The sequence below is a fragment of the Toxotes jaculatrix genome, chromosome 11 (genome assembly GCF_017976425.1).
Source record: "Toxotes jaculatrix isolate fToxJac2 chromosome 11, fToxJac2.pri, whole genome shotgun sequence".
NCBI lineage: Eukaryota > Metazoa > Chordata > Actinopteri > Toxotidae > Toxotes > Toxotes jaculatrix.
In genome coordinates this window covers 11,237,333-11,264,712 of record NC_054404.1, presented here as the reverse complement: position 1 = coordinate 11,264,712, position 27,380 = coordinate 11,237,333, and the positions used below count along the sequence as shown (strand labels likewise).

Genomic DNA, 27,380 nt, shown 5'->3' with positions numbered 1-27,380 from the left:
GCAGAGTATTTCTACATTGTGATACTGGTACTTTTAATTCAGTAAAGGATCTGAGTACTTCCACTACTGCAATTTTCTCACATTTTATAGACTACACGATTAATCTAATAATCCGCAGATTAATCCATAACAGAAATATATTTGCAGCACTCCCCCCTCATACCAAATAAACCGTCCCACCTGAACTGACCATGACTGGGGGAGGGTGGGCATTGTGTCACGTGACAGTCGAAGGTATAGCTTGCACCAACTTTAACATGAAAATGCAAATGAGTCTGTGATGCATTCTCGTAGCTACCAAATAACACAGGGACAGGCTTTAATCTCAACACTATCATCAAATAGGCTCCTCTCTCTCCCTCTCTCCCTCCCTCTCTCGCTCTGCCCCCCAGCAGCAGAAGGAGCATCCTATAGGCTAATCAGTTGGTAGTTTCAGTCCAGTCTCAGCATCCTCCTCCTCCTCCTCCTCCCACAAGAGGAAAGCCGACAGCCGGTGTGCGCGAGGTGTTTTTGTCCGCTACCATGGTGGAAATTACGGATATCGTGTGCCTTCTCGTCCCGCTGGTGATGCTCACGGGGTCCACCTTCCAGGCCGACGTGAAGAGCGTCAAAGAGGCGGAAAAAACGGGGAATTTCATGGAAGACGAGCAGTGGCTGTCCACCATTTCACAGTACAGCCGCAAGATCAAGCACTGGAATCGCTTCAGAGACGTAAGTCCGCCGTGTTGATGGAGAGATGCGCGCTAATGCGGTAAATAAAAGATGGGGAAACACGCACGCGGCAATGTAGAAACAGTAAAAAAAAAAAAAAATGTTATCACACACTTTCTTAGCCTGATAATGCACACCAACTTGGTGCTGTTGTTGAAACATTTCCCGCACTGGAGAGAGAGAGACACACACACACACACACTTTAAATGAAATGTTTCAGAATAAGAAAACAATACGTGTAAGGACTATTTTTGGGTGACCAAAATTGATAAAGCACATAGAATGTAGTAAGATGAAAATGAGGTACATATTAGGAGTTTTGTTTACAGTATTGCCATTTTTCTTTTCTTTCAGATATCTGTCACCTGCCTGTACACGTTTAGCCTGACTTTCTTTCTTTGTTTTTTGATTTTCTCAAAAGATGTTGTGTATTATGGGTCAAATGTATGGTTTTGGAGGGGGTGGCAAAAATAACTGACTGACCTCATGGCAAACACTGACTGGACCTTTTACTTTTCTAAAATCCCTCCCCAAAATTCAGGCTGTCCAAAGGGATTTTTAAATGCAGAGCTTCCATGAGTGGAAACTAGCTTTATTAGAAAAGCCAGGTCAAAATTAAAGCTGCAGTTGAAAACTCAATCCATACAGGCTACTACTCTTCCCTCTTTTGGTGTATGTGCCCCTGGTTAATAGTAGGCAATTAATGTTTCAGTCCCACTTGCACAGCAGGAGCTGTATAGACCTATTCCATCATACTGTCCCTAATGTGGGTTACCTCAGATGTTTCCAGATGTGTCACGGGAGATTTCACAAACAAGAGAATTAAGCAATTAGAGCAGAGGGGCAGTGATTGATTGATGTGCATATTCTACTACTGAACAGACTGAACTGGGTTGCAGAGATTGATTAAAGCCTGCAGGGTATGCACGGTGATATACTGCTCTGTCTGTGAATGTATAGATAGTTTTGCCTCCAGCTCTGTGAAATGATTACTAATGATCCCAAAAGGATTTGGACAATAGTGCAGTTGGATTATGTTCCATATGACTCCTGTTAATTGGGTTTTAATTGATCCAGGGTGGTTATTGCAGCACGTGATAGGTATCATTATTGGATTTGAAATATGAGCAGTTGGCTTGAGCACCTATATGAGATCGATGCCCTATCTTCTCAGGAGGAGAAGGTGAGCCCTCCTAAATAATAACCACCACAGAAGAGGATGTGGTGTCATTTTTTGATGCATATTTATACACCTCCTTAGATTACGGGTCATGGCCATCCCTGAAGAAAGGATGAATGTTTGTGAAAATTGGCAGCCGCCCCTCCTGGGGCCAGATTAGTTTGGCTGTGATTACTTAAAGAGAATGTCCTCTGGAACTGTACTTAGGGAAGTAATGAAATTGTGGGCATGGAAAGATTAAGTCAGAATTATTGTGGGATTATAACTCACTGGATGCTGCTCTATATTTACACAGCTTTGATGCAAAATGTTAGAGAAGCAGCTTCACTCTCCATTCAGCACATCATGATTGGCATTGCAAAAAAAAAAAAAACCCTCCTTGCAAGAGTGACTAAAAACACACCTGGAATATGTAGAGCATCCCGAGATATAAATGGTTCAGGGAAAGTGGGACCATCCTCTGTATAATGCTTAAGGGTCTGCCATCCAGTATGAAGATGTCACTTGGTCTGCTTTCCATTTTTTCCTCAATTTAACATCAAAGCTGCTGAGTAACACAGCCCCTACAGTTGCACGCTGTATCTCTTTCATGATCATTATTCCCAGGAGTAATTTTCTTAATGTGTGCATGTGCATTTGTGTTTTTACTTTACTTGTGCAAGTGCAGAAGCGAGATTTTGTTAGGGCTGTTGCGCGTGTGTATGTGTGTATGTGTGTGTGTGTGTGTGTGTGTGTGTGTGTGTGTGTGTGTGTGTGTGTGTGTGTGTGTGCGTGTGTGTGTGTGTGTGTGTTTGTTCGTTTGTAAGCGCGTTAAAGGGCAGGAGTACTGGTGTCTCTGGTGATGATGATGATGACAGGAGAAACATCAGAGAAGCGAACCACTGAACCTCCCGGGGGAATCACCAGTAGAAACCGCTTTGATTTCAGCTTGCTGCCGTAGCAACAGCAGTCTGTGTGTTATGCTGTTGAAATGGAGCCTGTATCACAAGGAGTTTGATGACTCTATCCCCTCACCAGCCGTGCTTCAGGGTGGAGGAATAAGTGGAAACATTGTTTATTAGGATTTTTTTTTTCTTAACATCATTAAGATTGTAAACTTTTTCAACTGAAATATCGTTCGTGCACCAGCTCATATTCTCTTAATGATTCTTAATGAGAGCTGCTGAATATTGAACATAATGAACATTTAATTGATGTTGCTTCATGATGGTCTTTGAACTAAAAAAAAAATCTGAACTAGAAAATGAGTAGTTGAGTCCCTGGGAATTATTTGGTTGGTGTATAAAGGACTGCCAGTGACACACTTATAGGTGTTCAGATTACACAAATTGATGTTGATGCGCACAGTCCTCTGAGAGCTGAATGTTGAATATTAATCCAACACTGGAAAGCCATAATCAAAGCTGCGCAACATGAAAGACAAACTATCAATCTCCCTTCCGCACAAACAAGCACAGTGAAGCACACAAACCCTTAAACACAGAAACATACACAATACATATTCTGCAGTATGCACACTGTAAATATTTCATATTTATTCTCTTACGAAATGTAAAAGCAGACCCAGGATAAGAGCCTCTTTCACTTCCAATGAAAATAGGTCCCACACTTCAATTCAATCTCTTTCACAGGAAGACAAGGCGATTAGATTTAACAGTTACAGTCAACAAATAATAGAATGGGATACCTTCAATCCTTTAATCTGACAGGTGCACTCAACATTTCATTCCGCTAATGCACCGAATCCAGGAAAAATAAATAAAAAAATAAGTAAAAGAAAAACTGGGGAACAGGGAAGAAGTCATGGTGACTGAATGCAGAGCTATGTCAACCCAAAGACTGTCATTCTTGCTTAATTCTTAGAAATTTGTCACTTTTAGTTTAAATTAAAACTGGGAAGTTATTACTAATAATGAACCTTCAACACGGAGGTCTAAATAGAATGAGAGAGCTCAACTAGCAGGTTAAAAATGGAGATATACAGTATATATCATCATAAAAATACATCTCCATCATATGTACTCATTTTCATTTTTAACAGACACTAAAGAAAAAAATGTTCTTCGTACAGAAATTCAGAGACTCAATTATAGGGACAATTAGATGTCAACTGGGATCATCTCACTAAATGCAGTCTGCATTTCAGTGTGAAATTAAATGGCTTGAGACTACAGCATTTCATGCAGAGCAGATCCAATCTGGTGTGTCTACTAAAGGCAAATCAACAGTAAATTGAATATTTTGCTCAACTTCCCTTGTAAAAATGACACTGTCCATGAAATTGCTAAGCCATGAAATTGGGCTGATGTTTTATTCCTGTTGATTTAAGACAAACTCAGTTATGTGCATAAAAATGGATGATGATTAGGGCATGGAAATGCAAGTTCACCCAGGAGGAGGATGTTTATTGTCAGCATCCATCACTGAAAGAGGTCAGTGTTTATGAGGTGATTTTTGTTTAATATTTTTCTCGTTTTCCCTGCTTTCCCCTGTCCCATCATGCACTGTCCGTGCCTGGCAAATCCTTATCATAAAAACACATGCTTCTACAGTCAGGCAGCTCTGTACCACCCAGTACCAATCCTGCCTGCACCTGTTATCCAGTCACTTCATTTTTAATGAACAGAAAACACTTGGTGCCAGCACAAAAACATCACATCCCTTGTCGATGCCAATGTGGATTAAATATGCAGAATGGTGAAAGCACTTGCTGCAGGTTCTGGCGATCTTTTTTATGATGTGGTGCTGTGTTCTTTTGCACCACGCTGGTAACCTTTAGCCAACACTTGAGGGGAGGGTTACGTGAACTACCTATGCTCATTTGCCTGATTTCAGCCTCTCATTCTCTTAAACTGGCCACAGTCCAGCAGAATTTTAATACTTTGTGACTGTGGGTGCACCTGTCACTGCTCCTTTTTATCATTTCACTGTAGCATACGAAACATAATTGTGGATAATGGCATCTGTAACACTGGAGCCAAATACTCCATTAAAGACTATCCAGACAGTAAATTATCATCACTAGCCTTGCGCTCAGTCTGTCTTTCCTATTGCACAGCCGCTCGACTGCCTTGTGCTCTCTGATATTAGAATAGACTGCTACTGATGCATTAATGCTATGAATGATGATAACAGCTAATCAGAAATCCATTAGTCTATCTAATCATGCTTTGTTCTGGCATGAGCTGTTCCTTATCGTGTTCCAGATTCTCTACGAGGCTACAAACGTCCAGAACTCTTGTTGGCAATGCAGATGGAGTGGATCTCGCTCACCTCCGACAGTTCTGAAAGAAGTGGTCTGGTTGTTCAGGATTTGGACGCATTACTGGTGCGCTGTGGGGAGTCTTGGCTGGCTACCAGAGGCTTAGGTGGGCTGTAATTGAGTAGAAGAAAAAAAGAAACACCCTTTCATCATGCACTGCTTGCACTGCTACAGCTGCTTCCCACTGCAGTACAATAGCCACAGCTGAAGGGCACAGGTGCCGCAGAGAGACAGAGAGAGGATTTGATAAGTAGTCAAGAAAGGTGATAAATATCAATTTTTGTTAGCAGACGCAATTGTGTGTAAAATTGAATAAATGTATCTTCATCCAGAGCTCTCCATACAGGTGTGCCTAATAGCTGCAGACAAAGACTTGGGTCTTTAAGGCATCCTTTTGTACAACATTCCTCCTTGCAGCTGCCAGAAATCCCTGCGAGCATTTCACATGCATGACATCTTGAAGTGACCTGCTTCTGTGCTGGCTACACCTGGGAGTCGGTACACCAAATAGGCTGTTTGCTGAAAAAAAAAAAAAAAAAAGCCTAGGATTCAGGAATCTGCCTGTAACAAGCTCTTTACTGGACTACCAATGTCCTGCTGTGGTTGCAAAACCTGTATATACAATAAATAGCCCAGATATCGGCAGCAGTAAAAGCCTCAAGATACCTTTTCTTTGAAAAGCTGTGCCTCATGATGTTCATTTATATGAATTCAACTGTAAAACAGGACAGTTTGTAACTTAAGAGTTGTATTTGTTTCTTAATTGACCCTCTTTTGAAAATGCACTATACCTCTTAAATTAGTATGAGAACATGTATGGCTTTTAAGATTCAGCAACACAGGTTCAATAAATCAAACCTTTTTTTCCTTTTAAAACTAACAATAATTCTAAGTGGCAGCAGCAGTCCCTACAGTAAATGCCACCCAAGTGTTATTACCTTTGGGTTTGAGCCAGACTGAGTTACTGCCAGTGTGAGATCAGCTTCTGTAGGTACAGTAACTGATGCAAGAGAATTTGACTTGAAAATATTAGAGGTGGTTGAAAATAACAGAGCAAATCCATCTGTTTTAACGGGGGAAAAAAAGAGCATACATATGTGATATGCACATATGAAAAACCTGCAGCATATGGAGTTGACAAGCTTGTTTTGAAAGGAACTGGTAGCTGAGTAGATCTCATGGTCAGACTCAAGACATAAAATGACTTGAAGGATTTCATTTATTGTCCATTCATATCTTAGCAACTGTAACTAGGCATGGCAGGATTGTCAAGCTTCGGATTTGTACACATGTTGAGGCAGTGTGTACAGGGATGAAGATAGAAGAGAGATAGTACATTTAAAAAAAAAGAGCTGGGTGGTGGTTTTCTTTTTTAACCCTCTCCAAAACCAAAATTACGAGAGCAAAAAGAGCCAGGAATGGATTAAACAGTGTGTTTGTTTGTAAAGCTGCAAATCCATTAGCTTGCCAAGTCAACTAGTTAACTACATGCAGTAATAGCCTAATTTGGTGTTTCCAAATGAGGCATTTTATACTACATTATTTTGTGGGGTTACAGATTAAGAAAAAAAATGAATTTGACTAATGACATTGACTAGTGCATCCACTAAATAGTAGCTCGCCAAACTATGGAAGTTGTCCGTGGAAACGGCTGAGATTTAAGTTCGTAGCACTGCTCTGGCTCTTTATTGGTTTTGGGAAAGTTTACACTTTGTTCATGTATTTAAGCTAAGGAGCCAGAGAGGGCTATGTCCATGTCTTCTATGTATCCTCTGGCTTGTTTGCCTTTGACATCCAGCTTAAGTCTCAGTCTTTTAGCACAAAATCATGTAATAAAGCATTTCAGCCAACTCATGGAGCTAACATGACGAGCTATCTACAGCTGCTAAATGCCAGTGACAGTTGTCATTTCAGCAGGCAAAATTAACGGTCTTGTTAGAACTTGTTAGGCACCAGAAATGACAGCCAGTCTGTCTTTTCCACAGGACGAGCCAGGTTTCAGTCCACTATTCCTGCTGATCTGGTTGTGACTCTCTTATACGATTGCACTGTTTCAGAGTCCCCTGTCTCAAATCATTGGCTGATTCTTATCCTTCTTGTAGCCCTTACCAGAGAAACTTCATTGATTTTCCATTGTTGTACAATTCTGTTTTTGCGTTGAACTCAGTGTTTTCAATGAAGTGTGAAGGTTCTCGCTGTTTGAACCAGATTCTCCAGTGAGTTGCAGACTGTTTTCTTATTCCCTCCAGAGCCCTGAGAGGCACAAGGGCTGATTTTATTTATAGATAGTGTTGGGCTGGCATGAATGCACAGAGATTTTGTGGACTAAGTGTGATTTTCATAGCTGTATCTGTTTGTGTGTGCGTGTCTGTGTGTATTGCAAAACGATAAGAAAATCTAAGAACTCTACATAAACATTTCTGCCAAATTCATTGGAAACAGTCCATTTTTTGTCCTGTACCTTTGAAGATGTAGAGTGTGTACGGAAAGTATTTAGACCCCCTTAAATTTTGCAATTTTGCTCAGTTTGGCCAGCTCTAGGAAGGGTTCTGGTCGTCTCAAATGTCTTCCATTTAAGGATTATGGAGGCCACTGTGCTATTAGGAACCTTAAGTGCAGCAGAAATTTTTTTGTAACCTTGGCCAGATCTGTGCCTTGCAACAATTCTGTCTCTGAGCTCTTCAGGCAGTTCCTTTGACCTCACGATTCTCATTTGCTCTGACATGCACTGTGAGCTGTAAGGTCTTATATAGACAGGTGTGTGGCCTTCCTAATCAAGTCCAATCAGTATAATCAAACACAGCTGGACTCCAATGAAGGTGTAGAACCATCTCAAGGATGATCAGAAGAAATGGACAGCACCTGAGTTAAATATATGAGGGTTACAGCAAAGGGTCTGAATACTTATGGCCATGTGATATTTCAGTTTTTCTTTTTTAATAAATCTGCAAAAATGTCAACAATTTCGTGTTTCACTGTCAATATGGGGTGCTGTGTGTACATTAATGAGGGAAAAAATGAACTTAAATGATTTTAGCAAATGGCTGCAATATAACAAAGACTGAAAAATTTAAGGGGGTCTGAATACTTTCCGTACCCACTGTATATGGTGAAATGGAAAAGGCTATTCACTGTTTACATACTGGAGTGCAATTTTCAACTAGGCTTTGTATTTGATCTTTTATTCATCCTTTCCTGTCACAGTATTTCTGACACCACTCATCTCCACTTCAGTGTTAAGAGTGACATTAGAGCATATGTGGAACGAGGAGCGGAATGATTATGTGTAATGTACATTACCTGTAATAGCCACTACTGTAAGTGTCTCACCATTCAGTGCAGACGTAAATTAGTACCTTTTGTCCAGTCCCTTTAGAGTGAAAGAGATTGTTCATGAACCAGTAAGGAGAAGTGCAGTGCAGACAACGTGTCAATTAAACTCTTCAAGTATGTTTTAAGATTGAAATGGAAATCTCTCTTCAAACTGAGGTATAAGAAATATGTAAATCATTTATTCTAAATTCCACATTTGCAGTTTCTTTATTTAATGGTACATCTATTGTATCGCACACACAACTTATATTTGAAAGTACTTGGCTTAATTCTCTGTCTGAGCTTAGCTGATGTGTGGACAATCTGGCATTTGCAAAGAGCATTTTCTACGCCCCCTGTTGAAATGATCTCAGGGTACACACGTTGAAGAGACATGCAGGAAAACCAGTCAGTGTTGCTGAGACTCAAAGTTTCTTGCCATAAGGTCAACAATCATTCTCTGTCTAGTGTGCTTTATTTGTGTGTTCTGGTTTAATGTCTCCCTGCTGTGAAATACTATAGAAAAAGCACAGGAAATACTTCTGAAGGTACTTCTTTTGCTACCTCGTAGCAATAGTCTGAATCAAACACACAATTTACATACAAAAATGTACATACAAAATACTATGTACTGTGTTTCCATACAAAAGAAAACAGTTCTGGGTAAGACGTGAGAGATTTTAATTTCTAAACTTTTTGTAACTCATTCCATTTGTCAGGAACATAATTAAAACCAGTGTTTCTGTTCCCTCTTTTTGAACTGAGGGATTATTTTTAAAAAAAAGTAACATTGTAATAATGAAGCAAAGCTCGCAGTTCTTAGGCCTTCAGCGGGGCAAATCTCTAACAAATCTCAAAGCATATAATGGCTTAAGAAAGAGCACATCCTGTGCTTTTACATGCACGTGGACATGGAAAATGCCATTCAGAGCTGTAGTTCCCAGAATTAAAAATAATCACTGAACACAGAAATCTATCAGAGTAATAATTCTTAAATCAAAGTCCTACCTACCTTTAAACCAACAGGGTGCAGAGATTCTAATGTACCACAGGTCTTTTTTCTTGACAATGCATGTTCCATACCCTGAAAACAGATAGAGGAACCACTGATGTATCATTATTAATATTCCCAAAAATCTTGTTTTATTTGAATAATTTCTAGAGGCCTTAAAAGTTAAAATCATCCACTGCCTCCAGCTGAGTCTTTTTCCTACACTTCTGATTTGTTTTGCGACTTCTAGCAGGGAACTGCTTTGTCCCCATCTTTATTTTGTCCATCAATCTGCTTCCCAAAAGTACTAACCCCCAGTTCACCTTTTATTCACCCAGTCCTCCCAGCTCTCTTACATAAGCCGCGCACTTGACTCCGTCCTGTAAGGGAAGCAGCCCAGACATTCAGCATTTGATGCTCTGCAATCCTCAAGCATCAGCTCAGAGCCCTGTGTGCATGCAGAAACACAGGAAGCTTGCTTCTTGTGCCCTGAAGCCTAATGTGCATGAGTATGAGGGGAGAGCATACAGGATGATATTGTTGAGGAGGTTTTGTTTCATCTCAGGCGTGTCTCATGTGATCTGTAAACCAAAGCTGAGAGGCTGTGAACAGCAACAGAGTCTTTATGTGAGTCTCTAGGTGGGAGGAAGCGATGTGATGCCATATGTAGCATCGCTGCTGAAGAAAACCTCAGGGCAATGCAAGGTTTTATTTTTCAGCTTTATTTCATCAGATTTTGGAGTTATATTTTGTACTACAACACTATCCAGCAGAGTTTATTTCAGTAGTGTGCTTCGACAAGATTATCATTGATCTAAAAAAAACAAAAAAAAAAACAGGTACGGCTTTGTAGCACTGAACAGTGACAGCAGCGTGTGCATAATCCCCGGTACGATCGGCCCCAAGGTCAGTCAGTCACTACCTGTGCTGCTCAAAGCAAGCTAAACTTTATTACACAGTACTCACATGAGTTTAGGGCTGTAATGCTTTGATTTACATGGCTGGCAGTTTGGTAATATATAAAAGGTGAGTAGGTGGGAGATGGCGAAAGCTTTTGTCAGTGTCAGATGTACAGTGCGGGCATACAGCTATTTCCTGGAGGCACTACGTACCAGTGTAAACTCAATTTGTAGAAAATACTCGGTCATTCATTTTGGACCAACACTAATTAGGATGTTTTGCTGTTTGCTGATCAGCTAATTGATGCTCAATGAAATCCTCATTGTACATGGTAAGCTTCTTTGTGCTCTCATCTCTCTCAGTGGCGCTTGTCTTTGAAGAGCTTCTTGTGTTTGCCTAAGGACCTTTCAGTGTCGTCAGAGTTGACTGGGAAGAGAGAAGGGGGGGGGGGGGGGGGGGGGGGGGGGCACCAGAAGTGGTGGGCATGTAGCCCAGTCCTCAGTGAAAGTCTGGAGGGAGATTACAGTGAGCTGGACTTTCGGTGCAGAGTGGAGCTCAGTCTCATTGTGTAAAGCAGGTGACTTTCTGATCAAACCCTCAAACTTTGGAAACAGTCGTTTCAGCAAGTACCTAAAAACAACATATGTTTATGCTCAAGTGACAAAATCCTCTAGAGGCCATAGTAATGATGACTCCTGTGCGTGGGGAGCAAAGAAGGAAGCAGTGTGATTTTTTTCAGGCAGCCACAAAGTCTGTAGAGGGAGATTTCGTTTCGTGTTTACCACCAACAGCCAGTGTTGGTTTCTTTCATGATGACAAAGGTGCCCTAACCTTAGGGAAGAAATCACTGTAATCTAACATAGTAGTCATTTTACTGTAAACCACGGTCATTCTCTAAACCTAACCAAGTGGGTTTTATGCTTTAATCTAACCAAAAACTTAACCATAGCAGTGCAAGATCAGAAAGCAGTTTTAATTTTGAAACCCCAATGTCATCCCGATTACAGAATGCTGAAATGTGTGATTCTGAAGGACAAGGACCAACAGCGTACACTGTCATTTCAATTGGAGGATTTGTTATTTTTACATGAGCTGCATTTAAAAGCAAGTTTTGTGATGTTTTTTTTTTCTGTGGGAAACCACACACTCACCTGCCTGCCTTTGATCAAACCTGAACTACTGTTTGGTTTCTCATCAAGGAACAGCCGCACAGAAATCACTTTCCTGCATCAATTTAAAATATAAGGTTGGAACTGGCTTACATTTACAGAGTAGGAACTCCCTTGATGCTTCTATTTACTTTGCAGCAGCTCTGTGGCTTTTTCACCTCAATCATAAAAGGCTTTTGGCCAGGGAAATGCTGTCAGACATGAAAACCTGGAGACTGGGGCCTGTGTGGGCTGTAATTGGTTATTACGTGAATTTTATGACCCCTGGTGCTTTTTTTTTGATGCACAATGCGGTGTGTACGTCGTAGCCCTGTGCTGTTCTGCATGGGCTGATGAATCCACTGAAGGCAGATATTAACAGTAATTGTGAGAAAAGGTCAAGTATAAACCTTCATCCGGCAGACGAGATCTCCACATGAGAATGTTACGACTGTGTCCTTTGTTACTGATGAGCCAGGGACACCCCCCCGTCGCCATGAACAAACCCCTCAGGATAACTACAGCGAACACAGAGTGCATCTGACAGCTGACATTTACCCAGAAACACCTGTCAGTCACACACACACGCACTCGTACATTCATTTCAACCCGTTTCCCGTTTGTTCTTCTTTTCTTTTTCAGTCCACAGAGCCAACACAATCTCTGTCGTTCACATACTTTTTGTTTAGAGATCTGGGTGACACCGTTCAGCTCCTCTGGAGTTGAGTCCCAATTTTACAGTGGAGAGGCTCGTCGGGTACACAGATACGAGGGATTGTGATCTGACAATCAGTATTGTGGCGCTCGGCAGCAAGGTGAACAGTCTGCCTTGTTTGATGCAGAGAGTAAGCTTTCCCGCTCTGTTTAACAAGACGAGATCCGATCTGATGTTATCAGGTAAATCACAGAGCTCCTGGATACAGCTCCCAGCTCATCCTGCCTCCTCTAATCACTTCTGTGTAAAAACCAGCAGCCAAATTTTCGAGCGATGTAACTTCTTTGCCGCTGTGCTAAACTTGTCACCGCGCTCCGCTTTTCACGCTCAATTTCATTGTACACTCACGAGAATTTATTTTCCCCGAATACATTTTCTGCAGCCTTTCTTTTATGAAATCATCGATTTCCTGTCCTGTCAGCGCAGCAGGACACTTTCCTCATCGGTCCTGGCAGAAACACAAATACAGAAAGGCTGCTAAATAATGCAGGAGCTGAAGCATCAATAAAGGAGACATGGGAGGCGTTAGATTAATGGCCGAGTCATAAACTCTTTTGAGGTCTCACCCTGCTAATGCGTGACTCCATCAGGCCCAACAAGGTTAAACTGCATAACTGACAATCATTCATGAGGCTCAGCAGGAGCGCTGAGTTGGAATCCAGACCCACGCCAGTTTACTGGAAGTGATTTTTCTGTCATTGAGGAGGGGAAATGAGCTCGGCGGCTGCAGCGAGCAGAGGATGAGCAGAGCAACGGTGGTGCAGTTTGGTAGATTTCAACGCTCCAGTGGAGTCCATGCCAGTGATGAAAATATTTACCTCTGTGAAATAAAACTGCGAGGGTCGGAGAAGAAGGTCCCAGCTTTCACGAGGGCTGCTTATTTCACGTGTTGTGTCAGGATTTATCGTCTTCCAGGGAGCTGTTTGGCACACGCTTCCAGTACAGTAAATGTTTACGGTGATGAGTAAGTCATCGCTAAGGAGGGGAAGGTGGGGTGGCCGATTGTAAATATCTTGAAATGACTCATGTTTATTCTGTCAGACACAGCAATATGCTCAAAAAGCTTTGCATCTGCAATGTCTCTGTGAGATCCCCTTGTATTTGAAGAGTGCAGTGCGAAATGTGTCTAATTGAATCCACTTACACCTTGTTAAATTTTGGGGTATATGAAGACATGTTTTCAGTTTCAGGGTTAGAATATTAATCAGAATGGTCCATATTATGAGTGATTGATTTTGATGTTTCTAAACTTTTGCTATAGTTAATGCTCCTTACAACATATGTCCTTAATGAGCTTCTTACAAAGGTTAATAACAATGTTTTTTTTTATCTTCTACTGTGATTGTTGCTTAATTAGTCATGAATCTGCAAGGTTATAAAGAAATGCTTGAATTTTCAGGTGCTTTTAAATGAACATAAAAAGACTTTCTTGTGGGCTTACACTGTCATTGAATTCAGCTTAATACCCTGTATCTAAATTTACACTTTTCTCCTTCACTAATATTGGCTCTTTTCTCTCCTTTTGCTGTCATTTCACCAGGAGGTAGAGGTCAGTTCTCTCCGTTTTTGTCTACAACGCTCCTCCAGCTGCCTTTGTACGATGTCTTTTTCATTCATGACTCATTTCCATGTCTTTTTGTGTGTCTTTATCTCTACTCCTCCATCCATCTTCTTTCTCTTTCTTTTTTTTTTCAACATCTCCTTCTAGTTGCCCATTTTAATTAGAACGATTAATGTTCTAATTAAGTGGGAGAAAAAGGCAGAGCACTTAAAAGGCAGCTCACCCCCGATGCCATATGTCTCACATGTAGGCACTGGGTGCAGATTTGTTGGGCTCATTTCCATACGGATATACAGCCACAGTACATACCCGTCTGTCTCTGTTGTGACTCTCTTAGCTAATTATCATGCTGCAAGACTAATGTACACATTATAGTGAGTGTGCAATGATAATGTAAACTACTTCACTTCTCCTCTATGGAGATGACTGAGTGTTAATGTGTTAGGCTATCAACAACACTGCGCTCAGGCCTGCAGTGTGAATTACTTAGCTCCTCGTTCTCTGTAGTTGCTAATAAATGATGTTTTCTTCATGTTTCTGCAGGATGATTATGTGCGTACCTGGGATGAAAATCAAGGTTCTAATGACAGTAAGTCTCACACCATCTTATCTCTTTCTCACTTCATGGTGAGTTTAGTCCCCGAATGCTATTTAACATGAGTGTTTTGTTGGGTTTTGCTAGTTTAATATAGGCTCATATATATCATTATATTTGTGCCTCAATCCTGATGAGACAGATTTCAGGCGGAGAAAAAGGGTTTTTTTTTAACAAGCATGTCATTATATTTAGTAAAATAAATTATCGTCATGTAATAGTTTTTAATTTCAGGAAACACAAAACTAATTTGCACTGTGCTTTTCTTTATACAAAATATATCAAATTGGCTCAAATACAAGTGACAGTGGTTATATGAAAAATGCCTGTTTTCGAAAAAGACTTTTTCCTTGTCTTCTTCAGTCATTTTCCAGAGATACTATTACTCTTAGTTTTACAGCAATTTATGTGATTTCTGAAAATCACCAAGAAAAATGTTTGCTGAAGCATCACATCCTCAGGAATGAGGCGCAAACATAATTCCATATACGTAGGCCGAAGCAAATTCTGTTTTAACTGCATGAGACGCATGCTGAGGCAGTGAAAGCAAAGCCACATGATTTATTGAAACCGAGTGTCACGAGCCTGTACTGCAGCATGGAGACAGAATCTGTGGCCTGAATTTGAACTGTGATGCCTCCCAGACAGTCATTGGTTCATCATATTAGACAGCGCTGTTCTGTGTTTGTATTCTGGGGTCAGCCCCACACTGTCCACACTTGTAGTGGTTTTTCAGCAGAAAGGTTGAAAGATGTTAGCGCTCTGTTTTATCCGCTTGAGTGGATCTGATGTGCCTCCCCCAGGAGATGCTAAACATTGGCTCGACTTCAACCCATCACACCTTTGTTCCGCTTCCTCCTTTTTCTCTTTCTCTGCTGCACTCAAGCAGGAGCTGTGCGAAGAGGCTGACTGTCTGACTGAGGTATCCTCCTCGACCCCCGCTTCGACTCCAGCCTTAATTGAGCCTCAGCAAGATGAAGTCATGACACAGAGTCGTGTGCTCAACCATTGTCGCTTGATTTGCAGCTTAAATGAAGTCAGCTGAATGGCAGAGTCGATTAGCGCAATTTCCAAGGGCTTAATGAAGGACTAATTATGGTTTCCAATGAAAGGCCAGAAAGAGAAATAAAAGCATGAGTGGAGAGTGAGACAGGGGTGGGGGCTAATATGCATTGATTTAGTGTAAAGTGACTGACTTCAACATTATTTCTGCCAAGTCTAAGGCAGTCTGGTGATGAGGAGATTGTGGCCTAGAGGGAGAAAGCAAGTTGACTAGTGTAGGAGAGTATGATAGGATGAAAAAAGCAAAAGGATGTCTTTGTGCTCTGTTCATCTGTAAAGAGGAAGCTGTTTGTTCACTGTGAGGAATACTAAGTGAAGATCATTAGGCAGCAAAATCTCATGCACAAAAACAAGATACTCTGAAACTGAGACAGAAACAAGGCTACTGTACATACAGTTGATTAATTTATATCAAACATGCATGAGCTGTGTAATCTCTTAATGTGTCTTGTAGTATGTTGTTACTGCGTGTTGATAAGGGTGTGGGGGTCGTGGTGGTGGATGGGTTTGCCTCACCTATAATAACTCTAACCAGTGTTTTAGTTGGATATTCCATAACCCTAACCTTGCAGAATTAAAAAAAAAAAAAAAAACATTCACATTGGATGATAAAAAAATGTTGTGCAGTGATCATTATCAATGCAAACAATCTTCAAATAGTGACATTCTTGTATGCGTCTCAGAGTCTACCTAACTGACATAGATCAACTTCACAAGTGGCGTCCCTAAAATGTAGGAGTACAACTGTGTGTGCTCAGCTTTTATGAAACTTTACCAAAGTTTTATGTGCTTGCCTCAGGTTATCAGATGAATAGCGCTTCACTTCCTTTCATTTCACACAGCATAAAGCCCTTCATCTATCTGTTTCCCTTTCTCCCGTTTTGACATGAGTGTGCTATCTCCCTCCATTGATCTACCTTCCTTTATGAGTGGCCTAATGAAGCGAAGGAGCAAAAAGAGGAGATTTGTCCCTCTGAGACATGACTAAATCAGTATGATGTCTTCACTCCCGAGCTTGGGTGAGCCTACATGCCTGGTTTCTCCGCCAGGCAGCCCCAACCGCTGCACAGCCATGTAGATGGAGACAAAGCTTTTGAACTGTCAACACTCCTAACACACAAGACAGGCAATGCCAGCAACACACCGAGGTGGAAATTTGCATTCAGACACCGCAGTGGCAGGCTCCACTTCAGCGTGCGCTGTGCTGAGTGAGGGAGAGGTCAGGGTAATTTGCAGAGGATTTCTACAGTCAATTCATCAATCCAGCAACTGATTGAATCATCTCACTCTTAACCACTGCAGGAGAACAGTTGGAATTTGGATTTGCAAGAACAAACAGGTCTATATGCACGCTGGCACGTGCACAACCACACCAGCACTCACGTGTTTGTGTGCTGCACTCACAAAACACTTGATCTTTTTAAATATACACGTTCAAGAGTATCTTGGCTTCCTGGAAGCTTATCTCAGCCAGAGAGACCAGGTGAATGGTGAATGGACAAATCAATGGCTTCAGATCAATGGCAGACACTAAGGAGATAGGAAAACACGCTGAGCCCACGCTCAACAAGGTCTAGAGTTTAATTCACCTTGAGTGTATTGATAGATATTGGTACTTGGGCAGCCCCCACACACACGCACAGTAGATTGCCATCAAACACCTTGTGGAAATCTCCATTTGGATGTCTGCCCTCCAGCTCAAAAGAACACCAAGACAATGGAGCGGCTCTTCTATTTTGTGTGTGAAAAATCCTGCCCTCTGCAAGACCTCTCCACCACTATTAACACATTTTTACTCCACAATAATCCAACAAAGCAGACTCTTTCCCCACCAGGGAGTCTACCCAGCTCTTTGTACATGCTGCACACATCTTGCGTCTGGGCAACTACAACTCTCAACCTCCAAAAACAGCCACTATTTGCTCCAGGGACTACTGCTGCCCTTCTCACCTTCACACTACGCAAATATGTCCAGTGTTACCCCTTCCCGCTCTCCCTCCTCAGGCCACCTGGGGCTGTTTCTATCAAATTCAAAACCCCACATATAAGGCTGTGAAGGGCTCAACGTGTTACCCCAGCTCCAGAGGGAAGTCACATCATCTTGTACTGACCCCCCTCTGTTTGTCATTCTCTGATTACATTCCAGAATAAATGTAATTGTCTAATTGTAGTTTGATTTTTTTTTTTTTTAATTTCCCTATTATTTTTGCACATGCAGTCGTGGTAGAAACAACACTAATGACTTTATGTGAATGGCCTATTGAACAATTCTTATTCGCTTCCTTGCAGAGAGTTCGGTCAACCTTCTATATGCTAAAGTTAACGGCTAGTCGTTGAACATATTGGGGTATTTAGCAGGTAAAGAGCCAGGCATAAAACATAGTTAAAAGAGAGTGAATATTAGACTTACATTCCCTAGGTGGCCAGAAACATGACTCCAAATGAATGCTAAAGTTGCTCTGGGTGTGCTGGATATGTAAATAAGCACTTTTCATCATAAGAGATGATAGTATGTCAGTGTTGCACATTTTCAGCTTGTTGCTCTGTCTGCAAGTAAACAAAAATCAATTCATGCAGGTTTAAGCTTAGACCTTTACTCTCCTTTCTTTGCTTGCTGGTCTTTTTTTTTTTTTGGTGACTGTGGGGATTCAGGTCTGGACCAGCCGTTGCAGGCAGCAGAGACATGACTGGCTTTACGGTTACCTAGAAGACAAGATAGCACTGACGATATTAGAGTCTGAGTGTGTAAACAGAAGATAAGAGGGTTGATGATGAGGATGTGGCCTGAAGTCTGCTTCCGTTATCCCCAATCTGCAGGGATAAACCTCATGCAAATCTGGATTGGATTAGACTGAAGCACAGGGAGCCTAATTAGGAGAGGTTTACTGCTGCAGGCATTAGTTTAATACCAAAGGAAAGACTTTCGAAAAGTAAAAATGGAAGTAGGTGGGTGAATTGGGGGTTGAACAGAAAGAAAGTGGATGTGATGAAGGAAATAATCAACATGCAGGCAGAGCGAGAATGAGACTACACCGTGAAGATATTTGATACAAGCACAAGACAAAGGAATGCAAAGAGAAGGAAGAAAGGTAGATTGATAGACATGATTGCACAAAGGGGGTTTCAGAAACAGAGAGAGAGAGAGGGAGTTCTCAGAAACACCAGATTGAGCTGCAAATCACAGTCAACCCAGAAATGATTCCCGGACCACGGAGAGCCTGTTGCTATGGAAACGTCATCATCGCAGGCACTGCTTTAATCTGTGGAAGCCTGTTAAATTAACATGAGGCTCAGGCAGCCACCTTATGCTTCTGTGCTCACAACACAACGCTGTGCCAGCAATGTAGCCACTCGCTACAGACAAGATTTATTTACAAATGGTTTTCTATTAGAAGGCAGGATTATCTGCTCTTACGTTTGTATTCTGCTACTTTTAATTTCTTCGATGTGAGCACTGGTTAAATCTTCCTCGGATGGATTGGAAAATACTTAGTTTTGCCCCTCTACCTACTGTCCTGTATTCTCCTTGATCTTTTTGTCTGAAAGTATTCTAAGGATTGACTTGGCCGCTGCACCCTGATTCTGCTGATGCACTGTTGTGAATTAGACGAGGGGGGGTTGAAACATCAAAGCTCCAAGGACAAGAAAAGCAGGCAGTGACAAAAGAGGATAGAGTTGAGAAAGAGCAAGAGCAAGAAAGGCTGAGACGAACAGAGAGAAAAGCTGGGAGATGTGTGTGATACTGTACACTGAGATACTCCACACAATCAGGGCCAACTGGGATACGGGGCGGCCGAAGAATAAGGCTCCACTGTTGACAGTCTAAATGGATGAGGAGTCTGCATGTGGGCATTAATGCCTCCAAGCTTCACCGTTTCTCCCCAGCAGCAGAGCAGTCAGTCAGTCAGTTATACAACCAGCTCAGCCATGACAAGGGGGTGTATTGTTTTGGATTTGCTTCTCAAATCAGATATCTGTCGGTTCGCTTCAATAATCCTGTGATGTAGGCAGCATTGATGTATTCAGCCACCGAAGAGGACAAGAGAGGAGATCCTAAGCCTCCATGCTAAATTATAATAGTGCCATCAAACGGGATACAGTAAGAGCAGGGCATGAATGAATGCATGATTTACAAGCACCTCTGTCATGTAGATGAAACCTGCAATAGTGGCCAGTGAATAAGCCACATCCAGGTGTACAGTACAGACGGACACTGTAGGTGAATAAAGGCTGGGGGAGCTGAAGAGAATAGACTGTGACACCCAGGTCGGCCTCCAGCAGGCCTGCTAGGAACAGACAGCTGTGACATATGAGTGTGTTTTGGGTGCTGACACATGGTCCAGCATTAGCTGCTAGCAGAGTGTGTGATGGATGGGGCAGAGTGAGTTAGCCATTCAGGCTTTAGCCTACATTGCGAAAAGTATTCGGCTTAGCAGGTAACCTAAAGTGTAATATTGAAATTGTGTTTAGGTAAGTTAATGCGCTGGTGAGGTGTGACAAATGCACTTCCTTTCAGCACAAATCAACTCTTTATTGAGTGGGATAACATTATCTTGAAATTATCTTGCCCTTCATTATCCCAAAGATGATTTCACGCAAATTCAAAACATGTGCAGCTGCACTAGAAACAAACTACCCTGCCTCATCCTGTTACGAGGCCTTTTGATTTCCATGTTTAGCCCTCAATAAAGCACAGAAAGCCTCAAGATACATATTGGCTAAGTGCAAGGCCAACAGTTCTGCACCTCTCTAATTATAGAGTGACGCTCAGGTTATTCTGAGCAAATAGAAGGGAGAGACTTGGGATTTGAGACTAGGAACAGAGAGAAGGATGTTAAGCAGTGAAAGAGAAAAGAGTGAAGCAGCGAGGATACAACAGTATACATCTCATTTTCTGTTTTTTCCCAGATGTAGACACCACCAAGGACCCCTGTCAAAAGGTTAAGTGCAGCCGGCACAAGGTGTGTATTGCCCAGGGCTACCAGAGAGCTGTGTGCGTCAACCGCAAGAAACTCGAACACAGGTGAGTGTGTGTAGCCCCTGGGCAAGTACCGACTAACTCCCAAAACACACATAGTAAAATATCATCTTCATGCACAGTAACATAAGGTCAGCACAACCGTTGCTTGTGTTGGTCTGGGATGTGTCTCCCTGTTGGCCACAGTGGTAATAATAAAGCTTGTTTGTGCACCAGCGCAATAGGACTGCCTGCTGTTTAATGATAAGCTAATACATTCAGACAGCATGGATGAGGGGCTGTTTGCTTCATGTTCAGGTTGGCGCTGCTGTGTCTGGACTCTGAATTAGTACAGCAGTTGCTGTCTCAGCTGGACTTAGTGAGACTGAAGTGTTTGTGTGTCCTCTGTCCTGCTGCAGACTGAAGCAGCCTGCTCTCAGGTCTCCTGATGGAAACTGTCAGCCCTGTCCCATCTCCTCCACTGGGCCTGTGTGTGGATCAGACGGACACAACTACGCCTCAAAGGTACACTGAAACAAATACGTTCCCATAATTCAATATCATTGCATTACCTACTCTCTGTGGTTTCGTGTTTCAGAGATACATTTTCAAATTCAGGTTTATGGTCAGTTTGGAGGCTGTAGTTTGTTGTGCTGTTGAATTATGTTGAATCATACAGAGAGGTGTGATATTGTGTCCTACACATTTATATCAATGTGCGTAGAGTAAATAATAGAGAAACCTGCAATAAACTCAACGACACCACAAGCAGCAGCCTCCAAAATGACCATAAAGTTGAATCAACACCTCTCTGAAACAATTTCAACAAAAACTGAACAGTTTTAGCTTGGTGTAGCTAATAAACTGTCAACTGAGTGTATATCGATAACTGAAATATATTTTTATTAATATTGCGAAACTGATTTCAGCCACATCACCCAGTCTTACAAACATACCCACCTCATATTATCTGTTTCTTTGAATCATGTAGACTACAGTACTAAGAAGGATAGGTTACTGTTACACATTAGTGTGTCTCCTTTGGGACGATAAACTGGGAGATGTTAAACGACCCCTCCCACCCCCAAATAGTATGTTAGTAAAAAGATAATTGTAAAAATAAACAGAAATAATTGCATTAGTCTATCTGCATGATATGTTAACCCTGCTGGTATCTTGCAAATTATCTTATCTTTAATGCTGCTCCAATCAAATCTGTGGTTCACTCTCACTGCTCTCATCAGTGTTGCTCCCAGACAGAGCAGGCAGCTGTTTTCAATTAAAAAATCTCAGATTAACCCTCTGTGCCCAGCACCAAACAACAGGCAGGCAAAGTTAGTAACTAGCTGCTGGAGCATTTAGTAGCTAAACAACCAGATATTTCCCTCAGGAGTTGCTAGAGATCAAAACAGAGCTGAGAGGAAAGTGAATATTTGACCTACATTCACCAGGTGGCCAGGAACTCCTAATGAAAAACAATCAAGGTCGGTCTAAGTTTAAATGTAAAGAAAAAAAACATCTTTTCTTGGGTTTACTCAGTGTAATGAACGTGTGCAACTCTCTCTAAGCGGAAGACATGAAGGTAGAAACACACTGGGTGTGAGTGTAGGGTGAGAATCATTGGCAGTAAAACTATACAGCATCCCCCTCAGTAAAGATGTGAAAAATATGTTTATGTACAGTATGTGTGGATTCAATATCAGATATGTTCTGCACTGGGTGCTTCTTCATAACATATGTTGTGTTAATAAGAATGACTAAAATAGTCTTTACACCCAATGCAGATGCAGTGTGAGAATCTTTGTGTTGAGATATTATACAATATATACAGTATGTATAACAATATGTGCACCAGCTGTGTTCTGGTACTTTTATTCACAGCTTTGATTCTGTGTTATGTACATGCTATCATAATGTACCGTGCATTGTGTGGAAAATGGCGACATACACCTTGCACATTCAGAGCTGAGCCGTGTGAAGAGACTCTCAGGGGAAAATCGGAGACAAAGAGTCATGATAAATGGCTTCAGGAAGACCAGTTGGTGGTTGATGGTGACAGAATCCCATGTGTCTATTGATTTATTCTTTGTCCTTTGGATCACTATTCTTGACCTTGTGCGCACGCAGAGGTCGGAAAGTGCATTCAGGAGCAAGTTTTAGATTTGAATTAAGGCCTACAGTCAGTCGCCTCATGAATATTTGATCCGTGTTGCGGCAATAACTCATTTTACTTCACCTTTGTGTCCCCTTGTCGATGTCGCCGGTGTCTGTGTGTGTGTTAATTCTTGTATGTGTGTTTGTATTGCAGTGCAAGCTGGAGCAGCAGGCATGTCTTACAGGAAAGGAGCTTACCCTGAAGTGCTCAGGCCTGTGTCCTTGTCCAACTGCTGCCCCTACACCCAAGGAGAGTAAACATGGTAAGATCGAACACACAACAACCATTACAAGAAATAATCAGGCCACATATATTTAAAAAGGATTCACTGGTAATCAGTGCAGCACAGTTGTTCACATTTCCCCCTTTTATTCTTTATCTCTTTCTGTCACACACAACAATCATTATAACAACGTGAATGGGTGCAACAAATAACATATTCTTCCTCTCCTTCTGGCCTCCACAGAGAGCTGTACCGGACAGGATCTGGCTGATCTCGGGGAGCGTCTGAGGGACTGGTTCCAGCTTCTGCAGAGCAATGCCAAGCAGAACAACAACAGCAAGCCCGGGGCCAGAGCCACTGCAGCCAGCACCACATCAGGTTAGAACTACTACTTAATGAATCCTGACTGCATTAAGAGGAAGTCAAAACACTTTAATTACAGATAGTATAATATAAAAAATGTCTAAACAAGTAAGTTGAGGTCTAAATAAACTGGTGGCCTTTTACTTGCTGTGATATCCATGATCAGCAGCACAGTATTTGTACCATGCAATGACTGAAATTGGAAAAGCAAAAATATCCCAGGGAGAATAAAATCTTCACAAATTTAGTATTATGGTTCTGCTGGTTCTGCTTCCACCTTCATGTTTTCTCCTGCTCTCACTGGATACATGTTGCAACCAATTGCTGGGTATCATATGTTTGAAAATAGTTACGGGGGCAGCTAACGTTGCATCACATTCAGGAGCAGGCTGTGCTTCAGAGCAGCAGGAAGTAAGCCTCAGGATCTGGTGGGCCAGAGAACCTCAACCAGGCTGTGTAAAGTCTGAAATGGAAAATTCTGGTAATGGGTTGCTAATAATAAGGTCAAATGTTTTCATAGGAGAAGACACTTTTTGTTGAAACCTGTGACATAATTAAGAAAATAATGAATCGAGTGGATTTGCATTGGAAGCAGGAGATATTTCTGAGCACACTGGCATTGTTTCATTTTCCATTGGTGCAGAATGTTTGTTTGTCTGTCTTTGTGTTTGCAGTGCTGGACAGGAGCCTGGTGGCCAGCTGTAAGGACTCCATAGGCTGGATGTTTTCCAAGCTGGACACCAACAGCGACCTGTACCTGGACCAGGCTGAGCTGGCTGCCATAAACCTGGACAAGTACGAAGTCTGCATTCGGCCCTTCTTCAACTCCTGTGACTCCTACAGGGACGGCAAGGTCTCCACTGCCGAATGGTGTCTGTGCTTCTGGAGAGAGAGTGAGTATTCTAGGGGAGGATGCACGATATGGTAGTGCCTATGCACTGTCATGGGCCTGTGTGCTGACATATTCCCCTTGGCTCATACATTCCAACTTCAAGGCGATCAGCTGCGCTCAGGTGTGACACCGCTGCGTCATGTGCTGGTCCGTCACTATTTGTCTTCCTACTCACCCTCCTGTTCCCCAATGGGGTGAAACGGTCACTGCATGGCACTAAAAACATTCCCGCTGCTTGTTGACAGCCTGTTTCTCCCACAGCTCTCGTAGATTGTGCCTGTCAGCCAACCAGCCGAGCAGAAACTAGGTCCAGATCCCAGGCTGATACAGTTCTTTGTTTGGGAAGGAAATACATGGAAATTGATTTTTTGAACCCATTCAAAAACATTGATCACAAGAGAATTTAGTGTTGATTGTTTTTTGTCAGATTTTAGGTAGTCATTATCTCTCTTCCATGTCCAATTGTGCAGAGGAGTGTGCTTTATTCCTCTACTTTCTCTTGTAAAAAAATATTTTCTGTTCTTTTCAGAGCCACCATGCCTGGCTGAACTCGAGAGGATCCAAGTACTAGACGGCGGCAAGCGAAAATTTGGTAGGTATCTGACGTCTCATAAGAGCATTTCAACCCAGCTGGATCTGTCCTTCCTGATCAAGTGGTTTCGTGGAGCAGATGACAAGCAGGAGGCGGAGATTAGTCTCTCATCAGTGTATTGGAACTCAATGCTGACAGACAGCAAAGGAAAGCGGCCATCAGTGTGTCTTGCATGTATGTGTAAGCCGATGAATATGAGAATGTGTGTGTATTTGGACGTGTGTGCATGTCCACACTGCAGATTTTGGCTGGCTGACTGGGCCCTGAGTCAGGACTCTCCAAGGAAACAGAGCGGCGCGCAGGGGGCAGTCTGCCAGCCCGACGCTCAGATGTTCCCTTGAAAGACTGGACGGACAGTTCTGTTTTGCCCTGTCTCATTTGTGTTACTCTTCTTTTCTTTTACAATATTATGAATAGCCTCTCAAATATTTAATGTCTTGAGAAATACATGAAATCCCTGAAGAGTATGACACTTCACACTTCTTAAGAAAAGGTCGAATTTTGCCATGGTGCCCTTTTCCTGGCTTTCTACACCCTTATGTGTGAACACAGGCTGTATCTCATATTCATGCAGTTGCTCAGAAATTGAATACTTTCCAAACTTGTGTCCTCTGTTATTCCATGATGATTAGCTGGCCACCCCCACAGCACACCTACACACCACCCGCATATGCTGCTATATGCTGACTTAATACTTATTCACCCCTATCTTGTTCGGCGAACAAATTTGTATTCATGGAATATGGAATTGGCTGCCACATATGCTGCATGCATTACACTCTCACTTGGGCCGGGTGCCATGTGTGATGAGGCATGATGCAGGATGTGTTTATCTGCATTTGCCTTCATAGGCTTTGGAGAGATTATATTCTATGTAAGGTCAGGACGCTTTACCATACCTGACTCTTATTTATTTATGTCTGTGCGCGTGTGAATGCCAGGTCGATTCATCCCCAGCTGCGATGAAGACGGCTATTACAGGAAGCAGCAGTGTGACAGGGGAGAGTGCTGGTGTGTTGACCAAAACGGAGGAGAGGTAGCCGGATCTAGGATTCGTGGCAAGCCAGACTGCGGTAAGTCCAATAGCTGTCAATATATTAATAGAATTTGAACCTGAAAGCTGATTGTAGCAAGAGATAAACGCTGTGGAGAAGTGGATCTGCCCATTTCTCCACAGCACCTGCACATGCACTTTGCACAAGGCTATCTTTATGTTAAAGGACTGAGGCCCACTGCAATGTAACTCACTGCAGGAACCAGTGCCACATTCATGTGTCCGGAGTCATTTGCATTCTAAAGCGCTGCTTGTCGCTGTGAGAAAAGTCTTTCAAGATAAATGAGGACTGGTTGGACTGAACCTGCGCCTGATAAGAATGGGTCCCCTGGCAAGGTTTAGAAATAGCTATTAAAATCCAGACAAAGTCAAACACATGCCCCCTTTTTTAGCTATTGCAGTCAGTGTTTTTAAATTAATTTCAGCATTTCTCATTGGTATAGAAGGGACTCCTTCAAAGTTGAGAGGAAGACATGCTGAACAGAATTTATTGCAATATACAAGATGAACAAGATGACCACTGTGGATAATTCAATCTCCCTGCACCACCCTCTCTCTCCATCATCTTTCTACAGATGATGAAATGACGTACTCAGGTGATTTTGGCAGCGGGGTTGGATGGGAAGACGAGGAAGAGAAAGAAGCCGAGGAGACTGCAGAAGAGGCTGAAGAGGAAGAGGGAGAGGTGGGAGAGGTGGATGATGGGGGATATATCTGGTAAAGGGCCAGCATGTAGTCTAACCTCTCTACAGGAGCATCTTGATGGTTCCAAACCAAACACACTCACACACACACACACACACACACACACACACACACACACACACACACACACACACACACACACACACACACACACACACACACACACACACACACACACAGATCCTGCAAAGAGATGGACATGGTGAAGCTCTCACACTCAGAACAACACTGGCATATGAAAAAGTGAGGGAGAGGGTTGCACGGGTCAGGAGAGGGAAGGTGCATAGGTTATGGGTGTGTTAAATGTTACAGGATGTTCTTAGAATGGACATGGGCCATGGACATGGGTAACGGGAGGGGGAAAAATCACTATTAAGAAATTATGGGTCTGGAGTCAAGAATTTTGTCCCTCATACTTGTGAATCTTTGTTCTCTTCTGTTGTATGTCCTTTGAACTATCTTTGAGCAGTTTTTAGCTGATGCATAATGGAGACTTTAAGCAGCTGCAGGTGCTTGCCATTTGCTTGCATTAAAAAAAAAAAAAAAAAACGGAGAAAGATCGGGTGCATTTCAGTAGTCTAAATTGGCCTCTTATCTCCTTTCTTTTTGCAGAATAACACAGTTCAGATAACCAGTTTTGGTTTTAGGCAGGAAACAGGCGATAAAGAGAGGAAGCAGCATCAGAATACCGAAAAGCACCCTTTGACTTTACTGTTTACATGTCATACGCTTTGGCTCATATGTGACAGTAGTGCTCTGTCTCATTCATGACTTAAAAAAAAAAAAAAAAAGTTAGTTTCTCACGCATCACTCTTTAGCTTGTATATAATGTGTGTATCAGAAGACAGATTGTCACCTATTAGTCCCGTTATCAATGCCTTGAAAGACTGGCAGAATATACTGCTTAGTTGACAAGTGTACATCGTATCATAATGTGAATCAATTATTGTGTTTAATAAAAAAAATTAAATTGAATAAACTGGTCTATGTGGCCCAGCTGG

At 42.1% G+C, this 27,380-nt stretch overlaps 1 protein-coding gene across 1 annotated transcript; it reads left to right on the top strand.

Annotated features, from left to right (window-relative positions):
* Positions 1-522: 522 nt before the first annotated feature.
* Positions 523-27,380, top strand: spock2 (SPARC (osteonectin), cwcv and kazal like domains proteoglycan 2). Its single transcript, XM_041049992.1, has 11 exons — positions 523-711; positions 13,761-13,769; positions 14,325-14,370; positions 20,347-20,461; positions 20,815-20,920; positions 22,704-22,812; positions 23,017-23,151; positions 23,811-24,029; positions 24,558-24,620; positions 25,562-25,693; positions 26,250-27,380. The coding sequence occupies exons 1-11, from the start codon at positions 523-525 to the stop codon at positions 26,393-26,395; spliced, it is 1,269 nt and encodes a 422-aa protein (XP_040905926.1). The 3' UTR covers positions 26,396-27,380.

What these genes read in the sequence shown, in the direction of transcription:
- spock2 (XM_041049992.1), top strand. Translation starts at nt 523, where the DNA reads ATGGTGGAAATTACGGATATCGTGTGCCTTCTCGTCCCGCTGGTGATG. An exon ending in ACCCAAGGAGAGTAAACATG is followed by an intron (nt 22,813 to 23,016) that starts GTAAGATCGAAC and finishes TGGCCTCCACAG; the next exon opens with AGAGCTGTACCGGACAGGAT. An exon ending in TCGTGGCAAGCCAGACTGCG is followed by an intron (nt 25,694 to 26,249) that starts GTAAGTCCAATA and finishes ATCTTTCTACAG; the next exon opens with ATGATGAAATGACGTACTCA.